This window comes from Thamnophis elegans, chromosome 15 (assembly GCF_009769535.1).
Source record: "Thamnophis elegans isolate rThaEle1 chromosome 15, rThaEle1.pri, whole genome shotgun sequence".
NCBI lineage: Eukaryota > Metazoa > Chordata > Lepidosauria > Squamata > Colubridae > Thamnophis > Thamnophis elegans.
This window is the reverse complement of record NC_045555.1, coordinates 37,294,468-37,314,457: the sequence shown is the minus strand read 5'-3', so window position 1 is coordinate 37,314,457 and position 19,990 is coordinate 37,294,468. Positions and strand designations below refer to the sequence as shown.

The window sequence follows — 19,990 nt, the reverse complement described above, 5'->3', positions numbered from 1 at the left end:
TGCATGTGCTCAAAAGCTCAATAGGGCTTATTATCTGAGGAGGTCTTATTTCTGGGGAAACAGAGTAGAAGACCTCCAAGATCCCTCCTAACTCAGTTATTCTGTTACGGCGAGTGATATTTTGGATCCCAAACTCATTGTCAGGCCTGCAGCTTTCTTTTGGATCTTTGGCCTGCCACACTTTCTATTATTCTACTAGGCCTTTTTCTATTGTGGGAAAATGGGAGGGGGGATTGTAGGAGTTAGATGCTATGTAGCCATAACAAAATTCTTTATAGAAAGCCAAGGTCATCCTTTGTTTCTGCACCTCGGCACCTGACCTGAACTGGATGGGTAGAACTGCTAGCATGGCAGTGGGAGATTGGACCATGTGATGGACGTGGGTGTGCAGGCAGGATCTAGAACTTTCAGCTAGGTGAGGAAAACCGGGAAGCTTCCAGATTCGGGTTTTCCCAGATGTGCCAACATGACTCTCTTAATAAATTGGAACTTTGAGCAATACTTTGCCTTGGACTCTGATTTACTTTTGGATCCTATTTGGAACCCTGACATTAACCCGAATCTGACTTAAAATACTTCACCAGCTACCCCAAATTTTGGAGTGCTGTCGGGGGTCCTGAGCTGCAGCATTAACCTGAGCCCGGGCTGCATAAAGACTCAGGGAAGATGATTTAGTGTAAGATAACGCATGTTCTCTTTGCCTCTTGCTTTAGGTCTGGACACCACAAAAGACCCTTGCCAGAAGATCAAATGCAGCCGGCATAAGGTGTGCATTGCCCAGGGTTACCAAAGGGCCATGTGTATCAGTCGCAAAAAACTGGAGCACCGGTAAGGAGTCCATTAAGTTATACATTAATTCCTGATTGAGTGATTTGGTTATTCAGATATTTTTTTGATATACAGATAGTCCTCGACTTACAACAATTCATTTGGTGATCGTTCGAAGTTACAACAGCACTGAAAAGGTGTCTTACAACCGTTTTCAACACTTATGGCCATTGCGGCTGCCTCATGGTCATATGATCAAAATTCAGCTGCTTGGCAACTGACTCACATTTATGACAATTGCAGATGTGATCCCCTTTTGTGACCTTCTGGCAAGCAATGTCGATGGGGAAGCCAAATTCACTTAACAACCGTGTTACCAATTTAACAAGCACAGTAACAACTGTGACAAGTAACCTCATAAAATGGGGCAAAACTCACCTAACAACTGTCTGGCTTAGCAACAGAAATGTTGGACTCAGTTGTGGTCGGATATTGAGGACTACCTGTAATCAAATATTTTAAGGCCAGTTGGATTTATAGAGACAGTGGAGTTACTGATATTCAGGGCAGAAATAACCAAATCCTTCATATAATATTCTAGATCAGTGGTTCTCAATCTATGTGTTGCAGCACACAAATGTGCCATGGGCTTGTTTTTGGTATGCCAGGAGATTTTTGTCTCGTGTTATTATTACCATGTTTCCCTGAAAATAAGACAGGGTCTTATTTTCTTTTGATTCCAGAAATAAGCGCTTGGCCTTATTTTCAGGGAGGTCTTATTATTTTTGAGGTACAGGAGGCGGTGAGTGTGGTCACCTCATGGCTGCTGCTGTGTTGCAGTATTTTCAGGGAGAGCTTATTTTAGCCCATGCACTCAAAAACCTGATTGGGCTTATTATCTGGAGAGGTCTTATTTTCAGGGAAACAGGGTATTTTTTAATTTTGTAGTATGCATATTTGTATAATCCATATGTTCAATATGGAGATATTGCAGACAATCCTTCCTCCTGAACTGTATCTTGCTGATTTAAAAATGCATATATACAATTAATAATTTTCTGGTGTACCAAAGTACTCCTGCTATCTTACATATTGTCTAGTGGTGGGATACAAAATTTTTTTGGAACCTCTTCTGTAGGTGTGGCCTGCTTTGTGGGAGTGGCTTGCTGGCCATAGGGAGTGGCTTGGCAGTCATGTGACTGGGTGGGCATGGCCAACTTGTAAAATGTGATGAAACTCACTTAACAACGCTCTTGCTTAGCAACCAAAGTGTTGGCTCAGAAACTCTGGTATTTGAAGCACGCAAGTCTTTCAAGACCTTTGCACTCCTAACCCTTTAGGAAAAAAACCCCAGGGGTGTTCAAATTTGACAGCTTTAAGACTTTAAGATTTAGATAATACTCTTAGAGGTGGGCAGAGCAATTGGTGAGCCAGCCAATCAGTGAGCGGTGAGCAGGGCAAGTGTGGTGCGTACGGGCGGGGGGAAGGAGCTGGAACCGGTTCTAAACGGCACGGTAGATTTGTGGAACCTCTTCTATAGAAAGGTTAGAACTGGCAGGAACCCACCCCTGATATTGTCCCATGGATTCCAGAAGGTTGAAAAGCATTGATCAAGGCAAGGAGAAAAATCAGCTTTTGTTCGTGGGATTTGAGGATTAGATTGAATTTGTCCAGAGATATAGTGTAGTTTTTTAAATATAAAATTATTTACACTTAACAACTTCTTATATATTAAATGGAAATTGAGAGAAGTGTTTAAAGGTGTTTTTTTAGATGATTTTGTTATTTGTTCAAAATTAGAGAGCAGTTGTTGCACTGTTATTGGATGGGGTAAGGTAGAAAAGTGATGGATGGATGGAAGGATGGATAAATTCTGGGTTTATAGATGATGTTGAACTTCTATTTCATTATCCTTCAGAGAGCTGTATTAGCCAGATCAAGAGTTAGCACAGTACATCAAATGCCACATTTTAAGCCTCTTAAACTTTCCCTTCCCAACTCAAATCAGAGGACTGATATTTTGGGTCCCATCCCCCCTGGATGACTTAGAAGAGGTGCTAGGACAGTGATAGCTAACCTTTTTGTCATCATGTGCTGAAAGCGCTGTCACACGCACCCGCCCTTCTGCCCATGTGTGTGCGACCCCACCTCCTGTTTTATTTTGGGGCTGTTTCCCAGCCTCCTGGGAGCAAAAATGAGCCATGGGGGGAGGGTGGCACCCTACCACCCTGCACCCTGTTTTGGGCTTAGTAGGCCTCCCTGCAGCCTCCTGGAACCAAAAATGGGCCACAGGGAGGGCCTCCTTGACGCCCAGCCCCCACGCATGCGTGCACAATTCCCTGCCCCCGCGCATGCGCACGCATCTCCCACATGCATGTCCAACTCCCATATGTGCCCCACGAATGGGCGGCAGAGACCCAAAAATCAGATGACTGGTTGGAGGTGTGCATCCATGTGCGGTGGAGCTGAGTTGGGGCGACGGCTTTCGTGCAGTGCAACATGACTTTGTGTGCCACTTTGGGCACGCGTGCCACAGATTTGCCATCATGGGGGTAGGAAGTTGTACTTTTGATGCCTAAGATCTGAGGAACCAAGATTGGGAGACCCTAATCTAAGAAGTTCAAAATTATTCCTTCTGTTGGATAAAAGTCTTAATGATGTTGGCCCTCTAGTGCTGTTGGTCTTCCATGCTGTGGAATCTGGGAGCGCACACGCTTTTACTGAACAGGAAATAAGATATTGCCACATCCTGTCCTGAATAAATAAAAGGAATGCCAACCTCTCATCTTGTATCTTTTTAAAGTTAAGGGGGAGGAAAGTCAGAAAGAAAGATGTGCGCTGCATACCTTTACCTATGGCTGAGACACAGAATGGGACAATTTGTCATGCAGCTCACTGTGGCCAACTTGCCGTGGGAAACTCACCATGGCACAAATCAACACAGGACAATTCAACAAACATAAAAGTTAAATTAAACTCAACGGAACCGTGGCCAATAATAAAATTGAGAAAGTCTGTCCAGAAATACAAGAATTACAATTATTTTGACAAAAACATGGTCACCAATAATAAAAGTCACTGAATGAAACAATGCAGCATTGGATTGTCCTGCGGTGAGTTGTCCCATGGCATCTTCTAGATCCCTGCAACACCTTCTGCCTTCTTCACATGACCTGCCGGACTGATTCAACAAAGTTCACTTCCACTTTCTTTCTCCTTAAAGACATCATGGTATCATTTCCACCATGATTACGGTAAATCATATGGTTCAGAGGTGGGTTGCGCCTGATTCGGCCTGGTTCAGCCGAACTGGTAGTGGAATTTAGGCCTGAGTCACAGAACCAGTGACAGTGACCCAGGCTGCCCACACCCCCGAACCAGTTCCCCGGTTGCTGTTGCCAGCATGTTGTTTAGTAGTGCACACGCATGTGCAGTTCACTGTAAATTGCTCTGCGCATGTGCAAAGACCAATTTACATTGAACTGTGCACGCATGGTGTTTTGTAGTGCATGCATGTGTGCAGTTCACTGTAAATTGTTTTGCGCATGTGTGAAGACCAATTCACATTGAACTGTGCACACATGGGCAAGCGAAGTGAGCCCGTGTGTAGCAAACTGGTAGTAAAACCGGGAGCAACCCACCTCTGATGTGATTGAAAGTTTAGAAATGAACTGTCATCTTTCACTGCTGCTATGAAACATTTCCCTTGATATGCGTCAGTTCTGTTCAGGACCACGAGGCAACATTAGTCAAGCTTTGGAGGTGTCAAGATTAACAGCCTTCATCATTCCCATTTGCTTGCTGGTTGGGAATCTGTAAACCTGTGTTCGTGACACCTCTGGAGAGCACCGGGTTGGGGAAAGACCTTGATGACTTCTCTTTAAGGGTGTTAACATTGCAGTATGATCCTCTGTGCCCTTTCTGGAGCTTCCTCCTCCAGCCTGTGAATTAGGGGGCATTTCACCTTCCCAAAACCCATGTTGGAAGGAATGTCCATCTGGGTTCAGTTCCAAGTGGGGGGAAAAGACACTGGATTCATGGAAGTTGCTTGGAAAGAAGGTTTATTGATGAACAGGATCACATGGCTTGAAGAACTTGGGCAAAGAAAAAGGGCGGAGATGCTGAGAGTGCCTGGTTTTTATGCCCCCTCTGGGCTTTTGAATTTGAGCTTGTATTCTGACTGGTTTTCAGACTTCCATGGGGCCATGCAGAGGTAACTTTGTAGGTCGTTTTTTGAGTCCCAAGCTTCGTTGACTCTTGCTGGATGATGATGTAATGAAAAGGCTTTGAGCAATTCCTACTTTGGCTCTGCCTGAAGGAGGTAGATCTTTGTTATGTAGCATAGACTGGCTCAGACCTTAATGGCCCATTGACAAAGATGGGGGGACTGAGTTTCTGCCTTCCTTTTAGGGGAAATGGTTCCACCACAAATGTGCGAACGGCAAAAGCGCGCTTGACTAAACCGCGGTGACAAAACCGCAGTGACAAAACCACGCCGACGAATGAGCGCTGAAGCGCGCCGACAACAGCGCGCTGACAGAAGCGCACTGTAACATAACCCTAAAAATAACCCTAAACCTAACCCTAAACCTAACCCTAAACCTAACCCTAAACCTAACCCTAACCCTAAACCTAACCCTAACCCTAACCCTAACCCTAACCCTAACCCTAACCCTAACCCTAACCCTAAACCTAAACCTAAACCTAAACCTTACCTTAACTTAAATCGCGCTTCTGTCGGCGCGCTGTTGTCGGCGCGCTGTTGTCGGCGCGCTTTTGACATCGCGGCTTTAGCGCTGCGGTTTTGTCGGCGCGCTTTTGACGTTCACGCTTTTGTTGGGTCACGAGGGGAAATACTGTGTCCTTGTAATATTTCCTAAAACAGTTTTGGCGAACCTAAAAAGGTTAACCATTTCAGTCCTAAACTATCTCATTTTCCTAGGAGATGGGTAGGTGCTAACTTCCTGCACCCCCAAGAAGGAGAGATGTTGGTCTTAGCCAAGCTTTAATGTGCATTGCTCTTTCTCTTTTCTCTCTGCCTGGCGCACCGGCACAGAATCAAACAGCCTGCCGTGAAACTCCATGGAAACAAGGAGAACCTGTGCAAACCTTGTCACATGACCCAGCTTGCCTCCGTCTGTGGCTCCGACGGCCACACTTACAGCTCTGTGGTAAGGAAGACAACAATATTTGACCCTGAAAATAAGCAGGGATGGGGTGGAGGGCAGAGGGAGAGGCAACTTTGGGCTTTCAGAGGATCAGCCTATTTTATAACTGATCGGGTGGTTTTTCTTGGGATCAGTGAAAGGATCTGAACGTTCGCATGTACAGGTAGTCCTCAAGTTACGACCACAACTGAGCTCCCAAATTTATGTTGCTAACGGAAACATCTGTTCGGCGAGCTTTGCCCCGTTTTCTTGCCACAGTTGTTAAGTGAATCACTGCATTTATTAAGTTAGTAACATGGTCGTTAAGTGAATCTGACTTCCCCAGTGGCTTTGCTTGACAGAAGGTCTCACATGATCCAAGACACTGCAGCTGTCATACATATGAGTCAGTTGGCAAGCATCTGAATGTTGATCATGTGCGTGTGAGGATGCTGCAACGGTTGTGTGAAAAATGGCCATGTCACTTTTTTCAGTGCCTGTAACTTTGAACGGTCACTAAATGAGCTGTTGTAAGTCAAGGACTACCTGTTGCAAAGGCCCATCAGTTCGAATTCCACTCTAGAACTAATTCTGTAAAACCTTTGTGTGGGTAAAGCATTTCATTTTTAACAGAGTCATATGTTATTCTTGGGTGCGGTGGCTCAGGGGCTAAGACGCTGAGCTTGTCGATCAGAAGGTCGGCAGTTCGGGGGTTTGAATCCCTAGCACCATGTAATGGAGTGAGCTCCCGTTACTTGTCCCAGCTTCTGCCAACCTAGCAGTTTGAAAGCATGTAAAAAAAAAATAGGAACCACCTTTGGTGGGAAGGTAACAGCGTTCTGTGCGCCTTCGACATTTAGTCATGACCACATGACTAAACGCCGAAGGAGACATCTTCATAACCACGGAGATGTCTTCAGACAGCACTGGCTCTTCGGCTTTGAAACTGAGATGAGCACCCCCCCCCCCCCCCCCAGAGTCAGGAACAACTAGCACATATGTGCGAGGGGAATCTTTACCCTTATCTATGTTATTCTTATCACACCTGTCCATTTCTTTGCCTATCCTTTCTACCCTCACAGCAACCACTGTGAGATGCATTTGGCTGGAGAAGATATGCAAAGGGAGTGGGGGAAAATCCATTACCCTTAAGCTGCTTCGATTTCAACTCCCACTAGGTTTGACTAACATGGTAAATTTGGGAAATTGTTACTCAAAATACCTGGAGGCTCCAGATTGCCTGCCCAGGCATTAATTGTCTCATTCCCTTTGCAACTATGCCGGTTACCCTGAGGTAATGTTTAGATTGCTTCTTTCAGCAGGCTATTTACACATGCACTACTAGGTTGATTTTGATAAGGAGAATCAAACCTCTCGCAACTCTTCATTCTTAGGAGCAATCTAACTATCTATATAAAAATGGCTCTGTGTGTGTATGTTCCAACATAACTCTAGAACACCTCGGGCAATTTCAACCAAACTTGGTACACAGATGACTTACTCTCTGGAGACAAATACTGTGGGGGTAAGATACCCCTAATACCCCTTGGGCAGTAGTGGGATTCAGCCAGTTCGCACCACTTCGGGAAAATCAGTTGTTAACTTTCTGAGCAGTTTGGTGAACTGGTTGTTGGAAGATATCATTAGGGCATAGAACCGGTTATTAAATTATTTGAATCCCACTACTGCTGCCTCGGGGTGTATGTTCTGTTTTGATGCAGCCTGTTGTGCCTTACAATGGCTTCTACTATACTGTTGTAAAATGGCTTCTATTGTACAGCACAGTGTAGATGCCATGGTAACTGTTGCACAGTACTCCACAAGGGGGCTCCCTCTGGTAAGGGGGAAAATCCAACATCAGAAATTACCTTCGGTCCAGACATTTCCCTCCTATAAATAAATACTCGTGCAACGGTGGAATATCAGCACTAGTAGTATATTAAGAAAAAGCTTAATCTGTTTACTTTCTGCAGTAAGATAATACCTACAGTACTTTTGCTTATAATAACAACGATGGTTCTTTTATCAAGACATAAGCAGTGTAAATAATGTTTTTTATATATATATATGTTATATTTATGCTGATAAATAAATAAAGGGAGACTAGTATAGATCTATTTCAAGCTATTTAGCTCTCATCAGCTAGCCATACCCATGTTGGGAATCGAACCTGTGCTCTATTGCCTCTTAGGCAGATGTATTAACCATTGAGCTACAGAGCTCGACTCCTTATCAGCCAGCCAGGGTGAGGTGTGTGTGTGTGTGTGTGTGTGTGTGTGTGTGTGTGTATATGTATATATATATATATATATATATATATATATATATATATATATATATATATATATATATATATATATACTTAAAGTCACAACCCCTGGTATGCCCAAGTATGGGAGGAAGGTCACACTTCCACTCTCTGTCATTAGGCTCGTCACAAGAGTCCATCCAGACAGAAACCCAATATTTTTTACTGTTGCCTTTTGTGTTACATTTGTTATATTTATGCTGATAAATAAATAAAGGGAGACTAGTATAGATCTATTTCAAGCTATTTAGCTCTCATCAGCTAGCCATACCCAAGTTTTTTTTTTTTTTTGGGAATCGAACCTATATATATATAACAAAGGCAACAGTAAAAATATTGGGTTTCTGTCGTGATGGACTCTTGTGACGAGCCGATTGACAGATGATGGAAGCAGTTAGCTTCCTCCCATAATTGGGGCTTACCAGGGGTTGTAAAAATCTAATATATATATATATATATAAATATATATGTATGTGTATGTATATATATATATATATATATATATATATATATATATATATATGTATGTATGTGTGTGTGTGTGTGTATATATATATATATATATATATATATATATATATATATATATATATATATATATATATATATATATATATATATATATATATATATATATATATATATATATAAGCCAAATACCAGTCACACATCATCATGAAATCTCCAGAACTGCAAAGCCTACAAACTTGAAACTTGGCAGGTATGTTCTTCTTGGCTTCTAGGTGCTCGCTAACAAAGGATTTGTCGAAATGACCATCAGATCATTTGTATTATACAGTATTATATTAACACGCTCTGGTGCTAAGGAGTTAGAAATTCTACTCCCCCTCCCCACCTGAAAAGAACTCTGTGCCAACTGCCAGTTGCTGTATATTAATATGCTCTGATGCTAAGAAGTTACACATTCTACATTAATTTTCAAGCTTTAAGTTATCAAGCCCGACCCTAACTACTCATTAGTGTTGCTTTAAGTGTCAATTTATCAAGCCCGATCACATAGTTTCATAGCGAAGCATGGGTATCGAGCTAGTAATATATAAAGTGGGGGAGGGGATATAGGCTCCTTTATATGTCTTCAATTTTCTATTGCAAATGATCATCAGTGATCTTGATTAGGTTAAAAAAAGGACTTTGTGTTCATATGTTGGCATCAAATGGCAAACATCATCCCTTGGTGGTGATAGCAACAATTAAAAATAGATCTACTTGACTGGAATACATCATAGGTCAAGCTAATTCTTTTTAAATGGTTGGATAACAATAAAACATTGCCAGAATTTTGGGGGGCAAAGCAAATATGTTGAATAATGACACAGGGGTATAGTTAGAATGGTAAAAATGTGTTTTGCATGCCTTACATTAAACTCAGGACAATTTGCCTTATGTTATAATGGGACTTCCATCATCAAAGCTCATTTGGGTAAGCCTGCTGTGCTGTGCTGTGCTATTTTTTCCTCCTTCTGGCTAATAGGAGGTAAGCTTTCAACTCCTGCTATCAATATGGAGTCTCTTGTGAAGAATTATTTTCCCCTGATGGAAAACTGAAATTAGTGTATTCTTCCTAGTTCAAACAAAGACCCAGATTCATTTAACTACCATATCAAGCTGGGCCATGCCAGTCTAAATCAAAACTCATTATAAGCACTGGAATCTTTCAAGAAGAGACTGGACTGCCATATGTCAGAAATGGTGTAGGGCTGTGATGGCAAAACTATGGCATGTGTGCCACAGGCAACATGTGGAGCCATATTTACCAGCACGGCAGGCCTCAACAGCCCTCAGCTCCAGCGCCCATGCGTGCACTGGCCAGCCAATTTTCAGCCTTCCGGAGGGCTGGGGGAGGCTGTTTCTGCCCTCCCCAGGCTTCAAGAAAGCCTCCGGAGCTTAGAGAGGGTGAAAAACAGGCCCAACAGCCTAACCAAAAGTTCATTCCTGAATTTCCAGTTTGCTTGTTGGGCCATTTTTCGCCCTTCCTGGTCTCCGGAGGCTTTCCTGAAGCCTGGGGTGGGCAAACAAGAAATTGGGGAATGAACTTTGGTTGGACCATTATCATCGTCCCCAGGCTTCAGGAAAGCCTTCTTGAGCCTGGGGAGGGTGAACCCCCCCTCCTGCTGCACATGGGATTTGCTCCCGCAAGCACGGTGGGGAGTTGCTGAGGTGGCGCAGTGGTTAAATGCAGCACTGCAGGCTACTTCAGCTGACTGCAGTTCTGCAGTTCGGCTGTTCAAATCTCACCAGCTCAGGGTTGACTCAGCCTTCCATCCTTCTGAGGTGGGTAAAATGAGGACCCGGATTGTTGTTGGGGGCAATATGCTGACTCTGTAAACCGCTTAGAGAGGGCTGAAAGCCCTATGAAGCGGTATATAAGTCTAACTGCTATTGCTATTGCTATTGCTCCTGCATGCGCGGTGGGGGGTTACTCCCGCATGTGCATGCGCAGTGAGGAGTCACTCATGCATGCACACTACGGTGCGTGCACACACAATTTTGGCGCACCTTTAGAAAAAGGTTAGCCATCACTGGTATAGGATCTCCTGCTTGGGCAGGAGGTTGGACTAGATGACCTACAAGGTCCCTTCCAACTCTGTTAATCTGCTCAGCTACTGGCCAAAGCAACCATTGGATTACTTTTTTATGGGGCTGAAGATTCTTTTCAACCAGTCAAAGCATCATGATACTTTTGTACTCACCAGCTCGTATATGTTTCAAAATGGAGCAGATACATGTTTCCTTCACATTATTATATCTAATATTATCTCTATACTTTCTCTTTCTTGTTCTTTTTTCCTGAACTAAAAACACCTTAATATACATGCATTTCAGGCAGACAAGGTCTGTATACTGCTTGGCAATATGTCAGAAACCTTTTGGTGTAGTGATTAAGGTACCAGGCTAGAAACTGGTTGACTGTGAGTTCTAGTCCCGCCTTGGGTATGGAAGCCAAGTGGGTGATTTGGGACCAGTCCCTGCATCTTTCAGCTCAGGGTTGTTGTTGTGGGGAAAAATAGGAGGAAAAAGGGTACAGGTAGTTCTTGACTTACAACAATTTGTTTAGTGACCATTCAAAGTTACAACAGCACTGGAAAAAGGGACTTACGTCCGTTTTTCACAATTACAACCTTTGCTGCATCCCCATGATCAAGAGATTAAAATCCAGATGCTTGGGGTAATGCAACTGGTTCATATTTAAGACCCTTGCCCATGTCTCCCAAGGTCATGTGATCGCCTTTTGTGACCTTCTGCTAAGGAAAGTCAATGAGGAAGCCAGATTCACTTAACAACCAGGTTACTAACTTATCAATTTCAGTGATTATCTTAACAACAGTGGCAAGAAAAGTTGCAAAAATGAGGAAAAATTCACTTAGCAACTGTCTCACTTATCAACAGAAATTTTGGGTTTGATTTTGGTCTTAATCTTGGTCAGTTTGAGGACTACCTGCATGTTCTCCCTCTTGAGTTAAATAAAAAATAGATTGATATTTATGTAGGGAAATAAATAAGCAAATAATATAAATAAAATAATAAAATAAAATATAAAATTTAAAAAGTAAAAAATGATGAATAGAATAGAGCATAGAAGAGGAGAGAAGAGAATAAAATAGAGAATGGTATAGAATAGAATGGTATAGAATAGAATAGAATAGAATAGAATAGAATATCCCTGCTACCAGCAAAGGCCCCTCTTCCAGCAGTGGGATTCACTTAGGTTTACCCCCGGCTTGCAACTGTGAGCACCCGTGCCCGCACACTCGCATTACATGCACATGCCTGTGGCACATGCATGTGTGTATCTTCCACACATACATGCTACCCTCCGCACATGCGCTTTGCTCACACCCCCGGTGTGCATGCATGCATGCAGCATTGAAAACGAAACTACATAGGCAGTTCACTGCTACCGGTTCAGGTGAACTGGTTCAAACCGGCTGAATACCACCTCTTCCCATACATCCCATAGAAGGAATGTTTTGTCCTACGCGACACATCTAGCATCTCATTCAATGTAATCAACTTGTCATGTTCTAGGTCTGACACCCTTCCTCTGGGCATCATCATTTATGAAAATGCTTGTGCGCAGGTCAACCAGTGAGTGGAAGACGGGCTTATAGCTTGCAGAAAAGGAGCCGTCAGTTTGTAATTGTGCATCTAAGAAGTCTTCGTGCGATTAGTTCTAAATAGTGGACACAGCAAGAAATTTCATTTGGGAAGATAAACTTTTAAGAAGATTCATTATGCCTTGCTTTGAGTTCCTCCTGGCTTGAAATTTAAATGACAAAGCCATAACAGGATCAAATAGCCAGCCTGCTACTAAATCCTTCCTGCACAATCTGCCCCTGGAATTTAAAAAAAGTCTGAATGAAGAGTGAACCATATTGCCAAAAACATTGAAGGAGGAGAACCGTGTTACTCCTCTGACATATTGCTGGAGAATAAAGTCTCGGATGTATCCATCGCTTGCTATGCCAAGAAGTAGGGCATTTAATGTCTTTGGACTGAATTGTAAACAGGACCACCTATACCAGGGGTGTCAAACTCGATTTCATTTAGGGCTGCATCAGGGTTGTGTTTGACCTCGGAGGGCTGGGGTGGGCATGGCCAGGATGGGCGTGGCCAGCTCACTCAAGTTGGGGGCGCCTATGGCGGCCTGAGTGTTCTGCCAGTGAAAATGGGCTCTCGAGTTCCGTTTTCGTCTGCGTTGGACTGCAAAAGCTATGCCAACCTTGAACTTGTTACAGAAATAGTTAGATGACATAGTATGGTTTCAGTGGTGGGATTCAAACTTTTTACTACCGGTTCTGTGGGCATGGCTTGGTAGACATGGCATGGCTTCATGGGCATGACAAGGGGAGGATACTTAAAATCTCCATTCCCACCCCACTCCAGGGGAAGGATACTGTAAAATCTCCGTTCCCTCCTGACTCCAGGGGAAGGATACTGTAAAATCTCCATTCCCTCCCGACTCCAGAGGAAGGATACTGTAAAATCTCCATTCCCTCCTGACTCCAGGGGAAGGATACTGTAAAATCTCCATTCCCTCCTGACTCCAAGAGAAGGATACTGTAAAATCTCCATTCCCTCCCGACTTCAGAGGAAGGATACTGCAAAATCTCCATTCCCTCCCAACTCCAGGGGAAGGATACTGTAAAATCTCCATTCCCTCCTGACTCCAGGGGAAGGATACTGCAAAATTCCTATTCCCTCCCCACTCTAGGGGAAGGATACTGTAAAATCTCCATTCCCTCCTGACTCCACAGGAAGGATACTATAAAATCTCCAGTCCCTCCCGACTCCGGGGGAAGGATACTGTAAAATCTTCATTCCCTCCCCACTCCAGGGGAAGGATACTACAAAATTCCCATTCCCTCCCCACCTCAGGGGAAGGATACTGTAAAATCTCCATTCTCTCCCCACTCCAGGTGAAGGTTACTGCAAAATCCCCACAATTCCTTCTGATCAGCTGGGACTCAGGAGGCAGCGAATAGATGGGGGCATGGCTAGTCAGAGGTGGAATTTACTGGTTCTCCAAACTACTCAAAGTTTGCGCTACTGGTTCTCCAGAACTGGTCAGAACCTGCTGAATACCACCTCTGGTGTGCTTTGATGACAGCCAACAATGTAGACATCCCAATGGGAAAGAAACAATGCAATAATCTTAGGAAGGGTATGAGCTGTCCATTAATGGAGACGTCTGCATCAAAAGATGGTGGACTGTTCGTCATAAAAGTTTTTAAGCTGAAGAGGAATGAATACTGTTCAGAGATGATGTTGCAGGGTGTTTCCTGAAGGAGAAATGAGCTTGTCTGGTTGAACAGAAGCCCCTTGGTGTTCTTAGTATGATTCCAGAAGCAGACATATTTTAGTAGGAATATTTGTAAGATCTACTGTGACTTGAATTAATGGCATAGGGAAATTGTCAACCGTATGAATTTATATTTCAATTGTGTATCAGTATATTGATATTGTGACAACCTATTGATTCCCACAATGAATGTATTTTATAGTAGGAAGACTTAACAACTAGGATGATTAAAAGTAATCTGTTAAATGCTTATGCATGAATTTCTAGCTGTTGCATTAAATCTTTGTCTTGTTCTAGAATTTAGATAAGATTTATAATCTGTTGAATTCATGTCTGGACACTAGAGGACCAGGTGAGTTGAGACTAAGGTGATCCTGACAGACTTTACAAGAAAACCAGCAAGGTCCCTTACCTTGGAGTTATTTTTATTTGATGGTCAGTTGCTTCGTGCTTGTGTGACTTCTCTTATTCTTTTGCAGTGTAAACTGGAACAACAGGCCTGCCTGACCAGCAAGCAGCTGACAGTGAAATGTGAGGGTCAGTGCCCATGCACAAGTGAACATAGTCCAACTTCAGCCACGGATCTCAAGCAAGGTCAGAGATCATCTACTAAAATTTGAATAATTGTATCCTCTCCTGTAGTCCACCTTATGGCTCTATAGAGCAGTGTTTCTCAACCTTGGCAACTTTAAGATGCATGGATTTCAATTCCCAAAATTCTCCAGCCAGAATGTGGATTCTGGGAATTGACTTCCACATATCTTAAAGTTGCCAAGGTTGAGAAACAATTCTCTAGAGACACCAAGAATAAATAAGCACACTGATCAAATTAGTCAATGAACTGTATTCCATGGCTGACCTTTTCTGTCCCCACATGATACTTTTTGCTCTATGTATTTGTTGGTATCCTGGTCAACATCACCATCTGAATATAGATGAAGTCAGTCCTTGAACGTAGATGAAGTCAGTCTTCCAGTAACACAAAGAGCAGATATTTTGAGGATAAGTTCAACATTATTTGACTGGCAAAATACTTGTTTCCTTGTACTTGTTGACAAAAATAAATACATTAAACAAACAAACAAACAAACAAACATAGCCACGATCAAGCAACAAAACAAATGATCATCAAGAGATCCAACCCAGCTTCATACAATAAAATGTGTTGGTTGTAACTCACAAAATCCTCATAGCCTACCATAAATATTTGTGGGCAAGCTAAGAATGTTAGGGGCCAAAATACAGACCAAAAATAGGATTCAGCTTACCTGTGATTATATACGATAATCCTTTAAGAACATAAAGTATGCATCTGATAAACATGTAAAATTAAAGGGTTTTTCCCCTCAATATAAAATACAAATAGAAATAAAGACAATGGCAAAACAGGAAAGGAAAGGAAATAGAGGACATAAAGTGAGGGAGGGAAGGAAGGAAGGAAGGAAGGAAGGAAGGAAGGAGGAAAAATACATTTAAAAAAGAAACAAAAAGCAGTGATTTCCATCTTTTTTCAGTAGGATATATAATAAAGTTATAGTATTTTTAGTTATGCCAAATAATAACGACTAGCCATTCTATTAACAATAACCCACTTAATTGTCAAAATCCAAAGTCAATTTTTCATTTTTCTTCCATTTCACACAGAAAGTCCACAAGCGAATTCCAAATACCCACAAAATTATTTACTTTTCTGTCCCTAATTAATGCAGTCAGCTTTGCCATCTCTACCACTTCCGTTATCTTTTGAAACCATTCCTCTGTGGTGGGGATTAATACTTCTTTCCATTTCTAGGCGTAAAAAAATTCCTGCAACTGAATACAAATAATAATACTTTCTAAAATATCTATGGAGATTCTCAGCCATCCAGGTCATGGTTGTCCCAAAGGTGCTTTTTTCAAGAGGCAACTGGACTTTCTTGTTTTTTCTTTGAAGATGTTTTTGCTTCTCATTCAAGAAGCATCTTCGGCTCTGACTGGATGGTGGGTTCCTCGCTGTTTTTAAAATTACCTGTATATCCAATATATACATGTATTTGTCCATCTTCAAATAAGCAAAACCTGACATTTTTAACCAAAATGCAATGAAAAATGTGGGGAAACTCATTGATGGGTAGTGCATTTTTCATGAGATTGGGGTTAAATTGTCAAGGATCATCTTATCTGCAGATGGGCTTATACACAAATATATACAGTATATATGAGATAAAAAGTGAGCGCTTAGCGTAATAATAAAATCTTGATTTTGGAGAGCTTTTCCTGGCAGACTTCAGATACAACAGACATAATGTTAGCTTTGGATTCCTAGTACTATCAAATAGTGATCATGGTGCAGTGTTTTTGGAACAGTCCGGAGCACTGATGTAATTTACCTCTTTTGCATCAATTTGCATCGTTAGTAAATGACACAAATCACAAAAAATTGTGCAGATTAAGATTTAAGAGACATTTAGCTTTCATGGACACCCCTTCTCCTCAGGAGATCTGAAAAGTTGACATTTTATTGCAATTTACTGTCACCAGATTAAATAAAGTGAGTCACTTGTTGTGACTTTTAGATCAATTTCATTGCAGCCCTAGAGAATTTTTCCTCTGTATTCTTGTCCTCCTATCCTAACACTGAGAATTTATTGTATAGACAAGAAATACTGCATCATATAGAACCCAGACGATGCACTATTAAATGAGAAAGGGGGAAGAGGGGGGAAACAGAAAAGAAAATACTAAATACCCAAGTATATATTCAAGAGTGAGATATAAAGGAGAAAAAAACATAGGAAAGATTAGCGAAGGGAAGGGAGTAAGAAATGATGCTAAATTATATTTGGGTTTGTGGAAATACCATCCCAAGGAAACATAAACTGAGATTTGAAAGAGGCACGTAGAATAACAGAAAAAGAAAGGGAGAGAGGAGGAGAGAATGAGAGGAAGAGAGGGTAGGAAGGAGAAGAGGAAGAGTAGGAGTAGGGGAGAGGTAAGGGAAGAAGGAAGGGGAAGGAGAGGAGGAGGGAAGGAAATAGAGAAGGGAGAGGGAGAAAAGAATGGGAAAATGAGATGGTTTTACAACAGGAAGAAGGGATGGTAAATAGGTATAACCTATTAAATGGAATGAGAGGGAAGGAAGAAAGAGGTAAGGAGAGGAGGGTGGAAGGGAGAGAAAGAGAAGGAGAGAGGGTAGGAAGGAGAAGAGGAAGAGTAGGAGTAGGGGAGAGGTAAGGGAAGAAGGAAGGGGAAGGAGAGGAGGAGGGAAGGAAATAGAGAAGGGAGAGGGAGAAAAGAACGGGAAAATGAGATGGTTTTACAACAGGAAGAAGGGATGGTAAATAGGTATAACCTATTAAATGGAATAACAAATGTATAAGAATGACAAACGTAAAGAAGAAGAACAATTATGTGAATGTACACCTTCAATGGTATGTAAGAGAATAAAAAATAAAAAAAATGGGTGGGGGAGAAATACTGTATCATGCTCTTACTATCGCCATGGATAAAACAGAGTTTTGGTATCCTTTGAATAATTGTGTGCGAAAACCTTAAGGAGGAGTTGCAGACCAACCTACGTACTTACTGTCTTCCCCTCTGGGATGCTCACCTGAGATGCTTACCAACTGATTTGCAGAAACCTGCACTGGTCAAGATCTGGCAGACCTGGGCGATCGACTGCGGGACTGGTTCCAACTGCTCCATGAGAACGCCAAGCAGAATAGCTCTGGAAGTGTTGGCCCCAATCCTGTGAATGGTATGCCGAGTTTTACTTTTCCCCTTTGGGTGCATGGACAGAAGAAGTGGGAAAGTCTCAGGCCATTTGTATTGTTCCCAGGGTTCCTAGATGGCTGCCAGAATTTGACAGCAAGTGGCCAAAAGTGTGTGTGGTGCAACTTGGTTGCTGATTCTGGATTTTTGGTCAGCCTTAAGAATGAGAGCAGAATATCTTCTGATGGCTACTCCTTCCCCTTCCCATCCCATCCATAACTTTCCACCAGAAATCTGATCCAGAACAGGCTGAAAAATGCCACCAACATAAGATGTTCTCCTATACTTGTTTCAAATTCACACTTGGAATACTGCAGCTAGTTTTGATCACCATATTATAAAAAAGGTATTGAGACTGATATGGATGGTATGGATAAGTTCGGTTCCACCAAAAAACCGCGCTCGACTAAACCGCGTTCGACTAAACCGCATAGCTGATGTCATCAACAGGGCGACAACAGCACGGAGACAGAAGCACGCTGTAAACCCTAAACCTAAAATTAACCCCTAAACCTAAACCTAACCCCCCTAAACCTAATCCTAAACCTAACCCTAAACCTATCCCTTAACCTAACCCTAAACCTAATCCTAAACCTAAGCCTTAACCTAACCCTAACCCTAAACCTAAACCTAACCCTAACCCTAAACCTTAACCTAACCCTAAACCTAACCCTAACCCTTAACCTAACCCTAAACCTAATCCTAACCCTTAACCTAACCCTAACCCTAACCCTTAACCTAACCCTAAAGCTAACCCTAACCCTTAACCTAAACCTAAACCTAATCCTAACCCTTAACCTAACCCTAAACCTAAACCTAATCCTAACCCTTAACCTAACCCTAAACCTAAACCTAATCCTAACCCTTAACCTAACCCTAGACCTAATCCTAACCCTTAACCTAACCCTTACCTTAAGTTGAATCGGCTTGCTTTCAAAGCGCTATTTAAAGCACCCTTCTTTCTCCGTGCTGGCTGTTGTCGCCCTGTTGATGACGTCAGCGACGCGGTTTAATCGGGCGCGGCTTAGTCAAGCGCGGTTTTGACGGGTCACGGATAAGTTCAACATTATTTGATGGTCACGATTTATCAGATAATTTAGTTGCAAACTGACTATGAGACTAAGCAAAAGGAAAACTTTAAAGTAGAGATTCAAACCACTAAATCTGGGGTTCAGTTTTCAGTTTAGGTTTCATAGCATCTGGAGTTCAATTCTAATTCAAGCAACAAAAGATAAACAAATGATCATCAAGAGATCCACTCAGCTACATACAGTAAAATTTGTTGGTGGTAACTCACAAAATCCTCATAGCCTACCATCGATATTTGTAGGCAAGCTAAGTTAGAGACCAAAATATACCCCAAAATAGAATTACCTGTGATTATATACAATAATCATTTAAGTATGTACAGTGTGCAACTGATATACATGTAAAATTGAAGGGTTTTGTTCTTAAGGAAAAAGACATTTAAAAAAGGGAAGGAGGAAAAATACTGTGTCTAGTTTTGCTCACCATATTCTAAAAAAGGTATTGAAACTGATTGAAATGTATTGAGCGTAGAGAAGAGCAACAAAGATGATTAGGGGGCTAGAGGACAAAACATAGGAAGAACTGTTGCAGGAATTGGGTATGTCTAGTGAAAAGAAGGACTAGGGATGACGTGATAGCAGTGTTCCAATATTTAAGGAGCTACTACAAAAAAATGAGTAGGTCAACCTATTTTCCAAAGCACCAGAAGGTAAGACAAAAAACAATAGATGGAAACTAATCAAGGAGAGAAGCAACTTAGAAGTAAGAAGAAATTTCCTAATGTGGAATGGCTTGGCTTTAGAAATTGTGGGTGCTACATCACTGGACAGTCACTTGTCTGGAATGGTCTCCTGCTTGAGTAGGGGGTTGGACTAGAGGACCTCCAAGGTCCCTTCCAGCTCTGTTATTCAAATGTTGGGAGACTCAGCTGTGCGCTTATCTCCTAATCCTGTGGAAATGGCCTTCCTCATCCGGACAAACTGATTAACTTTGCTGTCAGGTCAGAAAGTTAAGTCTGTCTTAAGCTGGATTCTTGTCAGAGGAGGTATCCTCCTTCTTTTACTATCAGCTAAATTGCAGTGGCTTGGCATTGTTTTCTTCCACAAGGTATGAGTGAGGGAGAGGGAAACCACAATTAAAGTTTCCTTTGTGGTTGTTTTTTTTATG

The 19,990-nt window shown here is 42.1% G+C and overlaps 1 protein-coding gene across 2 annotated transcripts in view; it reads left to right on the top strand.

Moving 5' to 3' along the window:
- SPOCK2 (SPARC (osteonectin), cwcv and kazal like domains proteoglycan 2) overlaps window positions 1-19,990 on the top strand; it is a 125,731-nt gene that overhangs the window by 85,364 nt on the left and 20,377 nt on the right. For both annotated transcript variants that reach the window (XM_032231469.1, XM_032231468.1), the window contains 4 exons: window positions 714-828; window positions 5,825-5,939; window positions 14,524-14,638; window positions 17,661-17,780. In XM_032231469.1, the coding sequence (XP_032087360.1) occupies window positions 714-828; window positions 5,825-5,939; window positions 14,524-14,638; window positions 17,661-17,780 (465 nt within the window). The remainder of the gene's footprint in view (window positions 1-713; window positions 829-5,824; window positions 5,940-14,523; window positions 14,639-17,660; window positions 17,781-19,990) is intronic.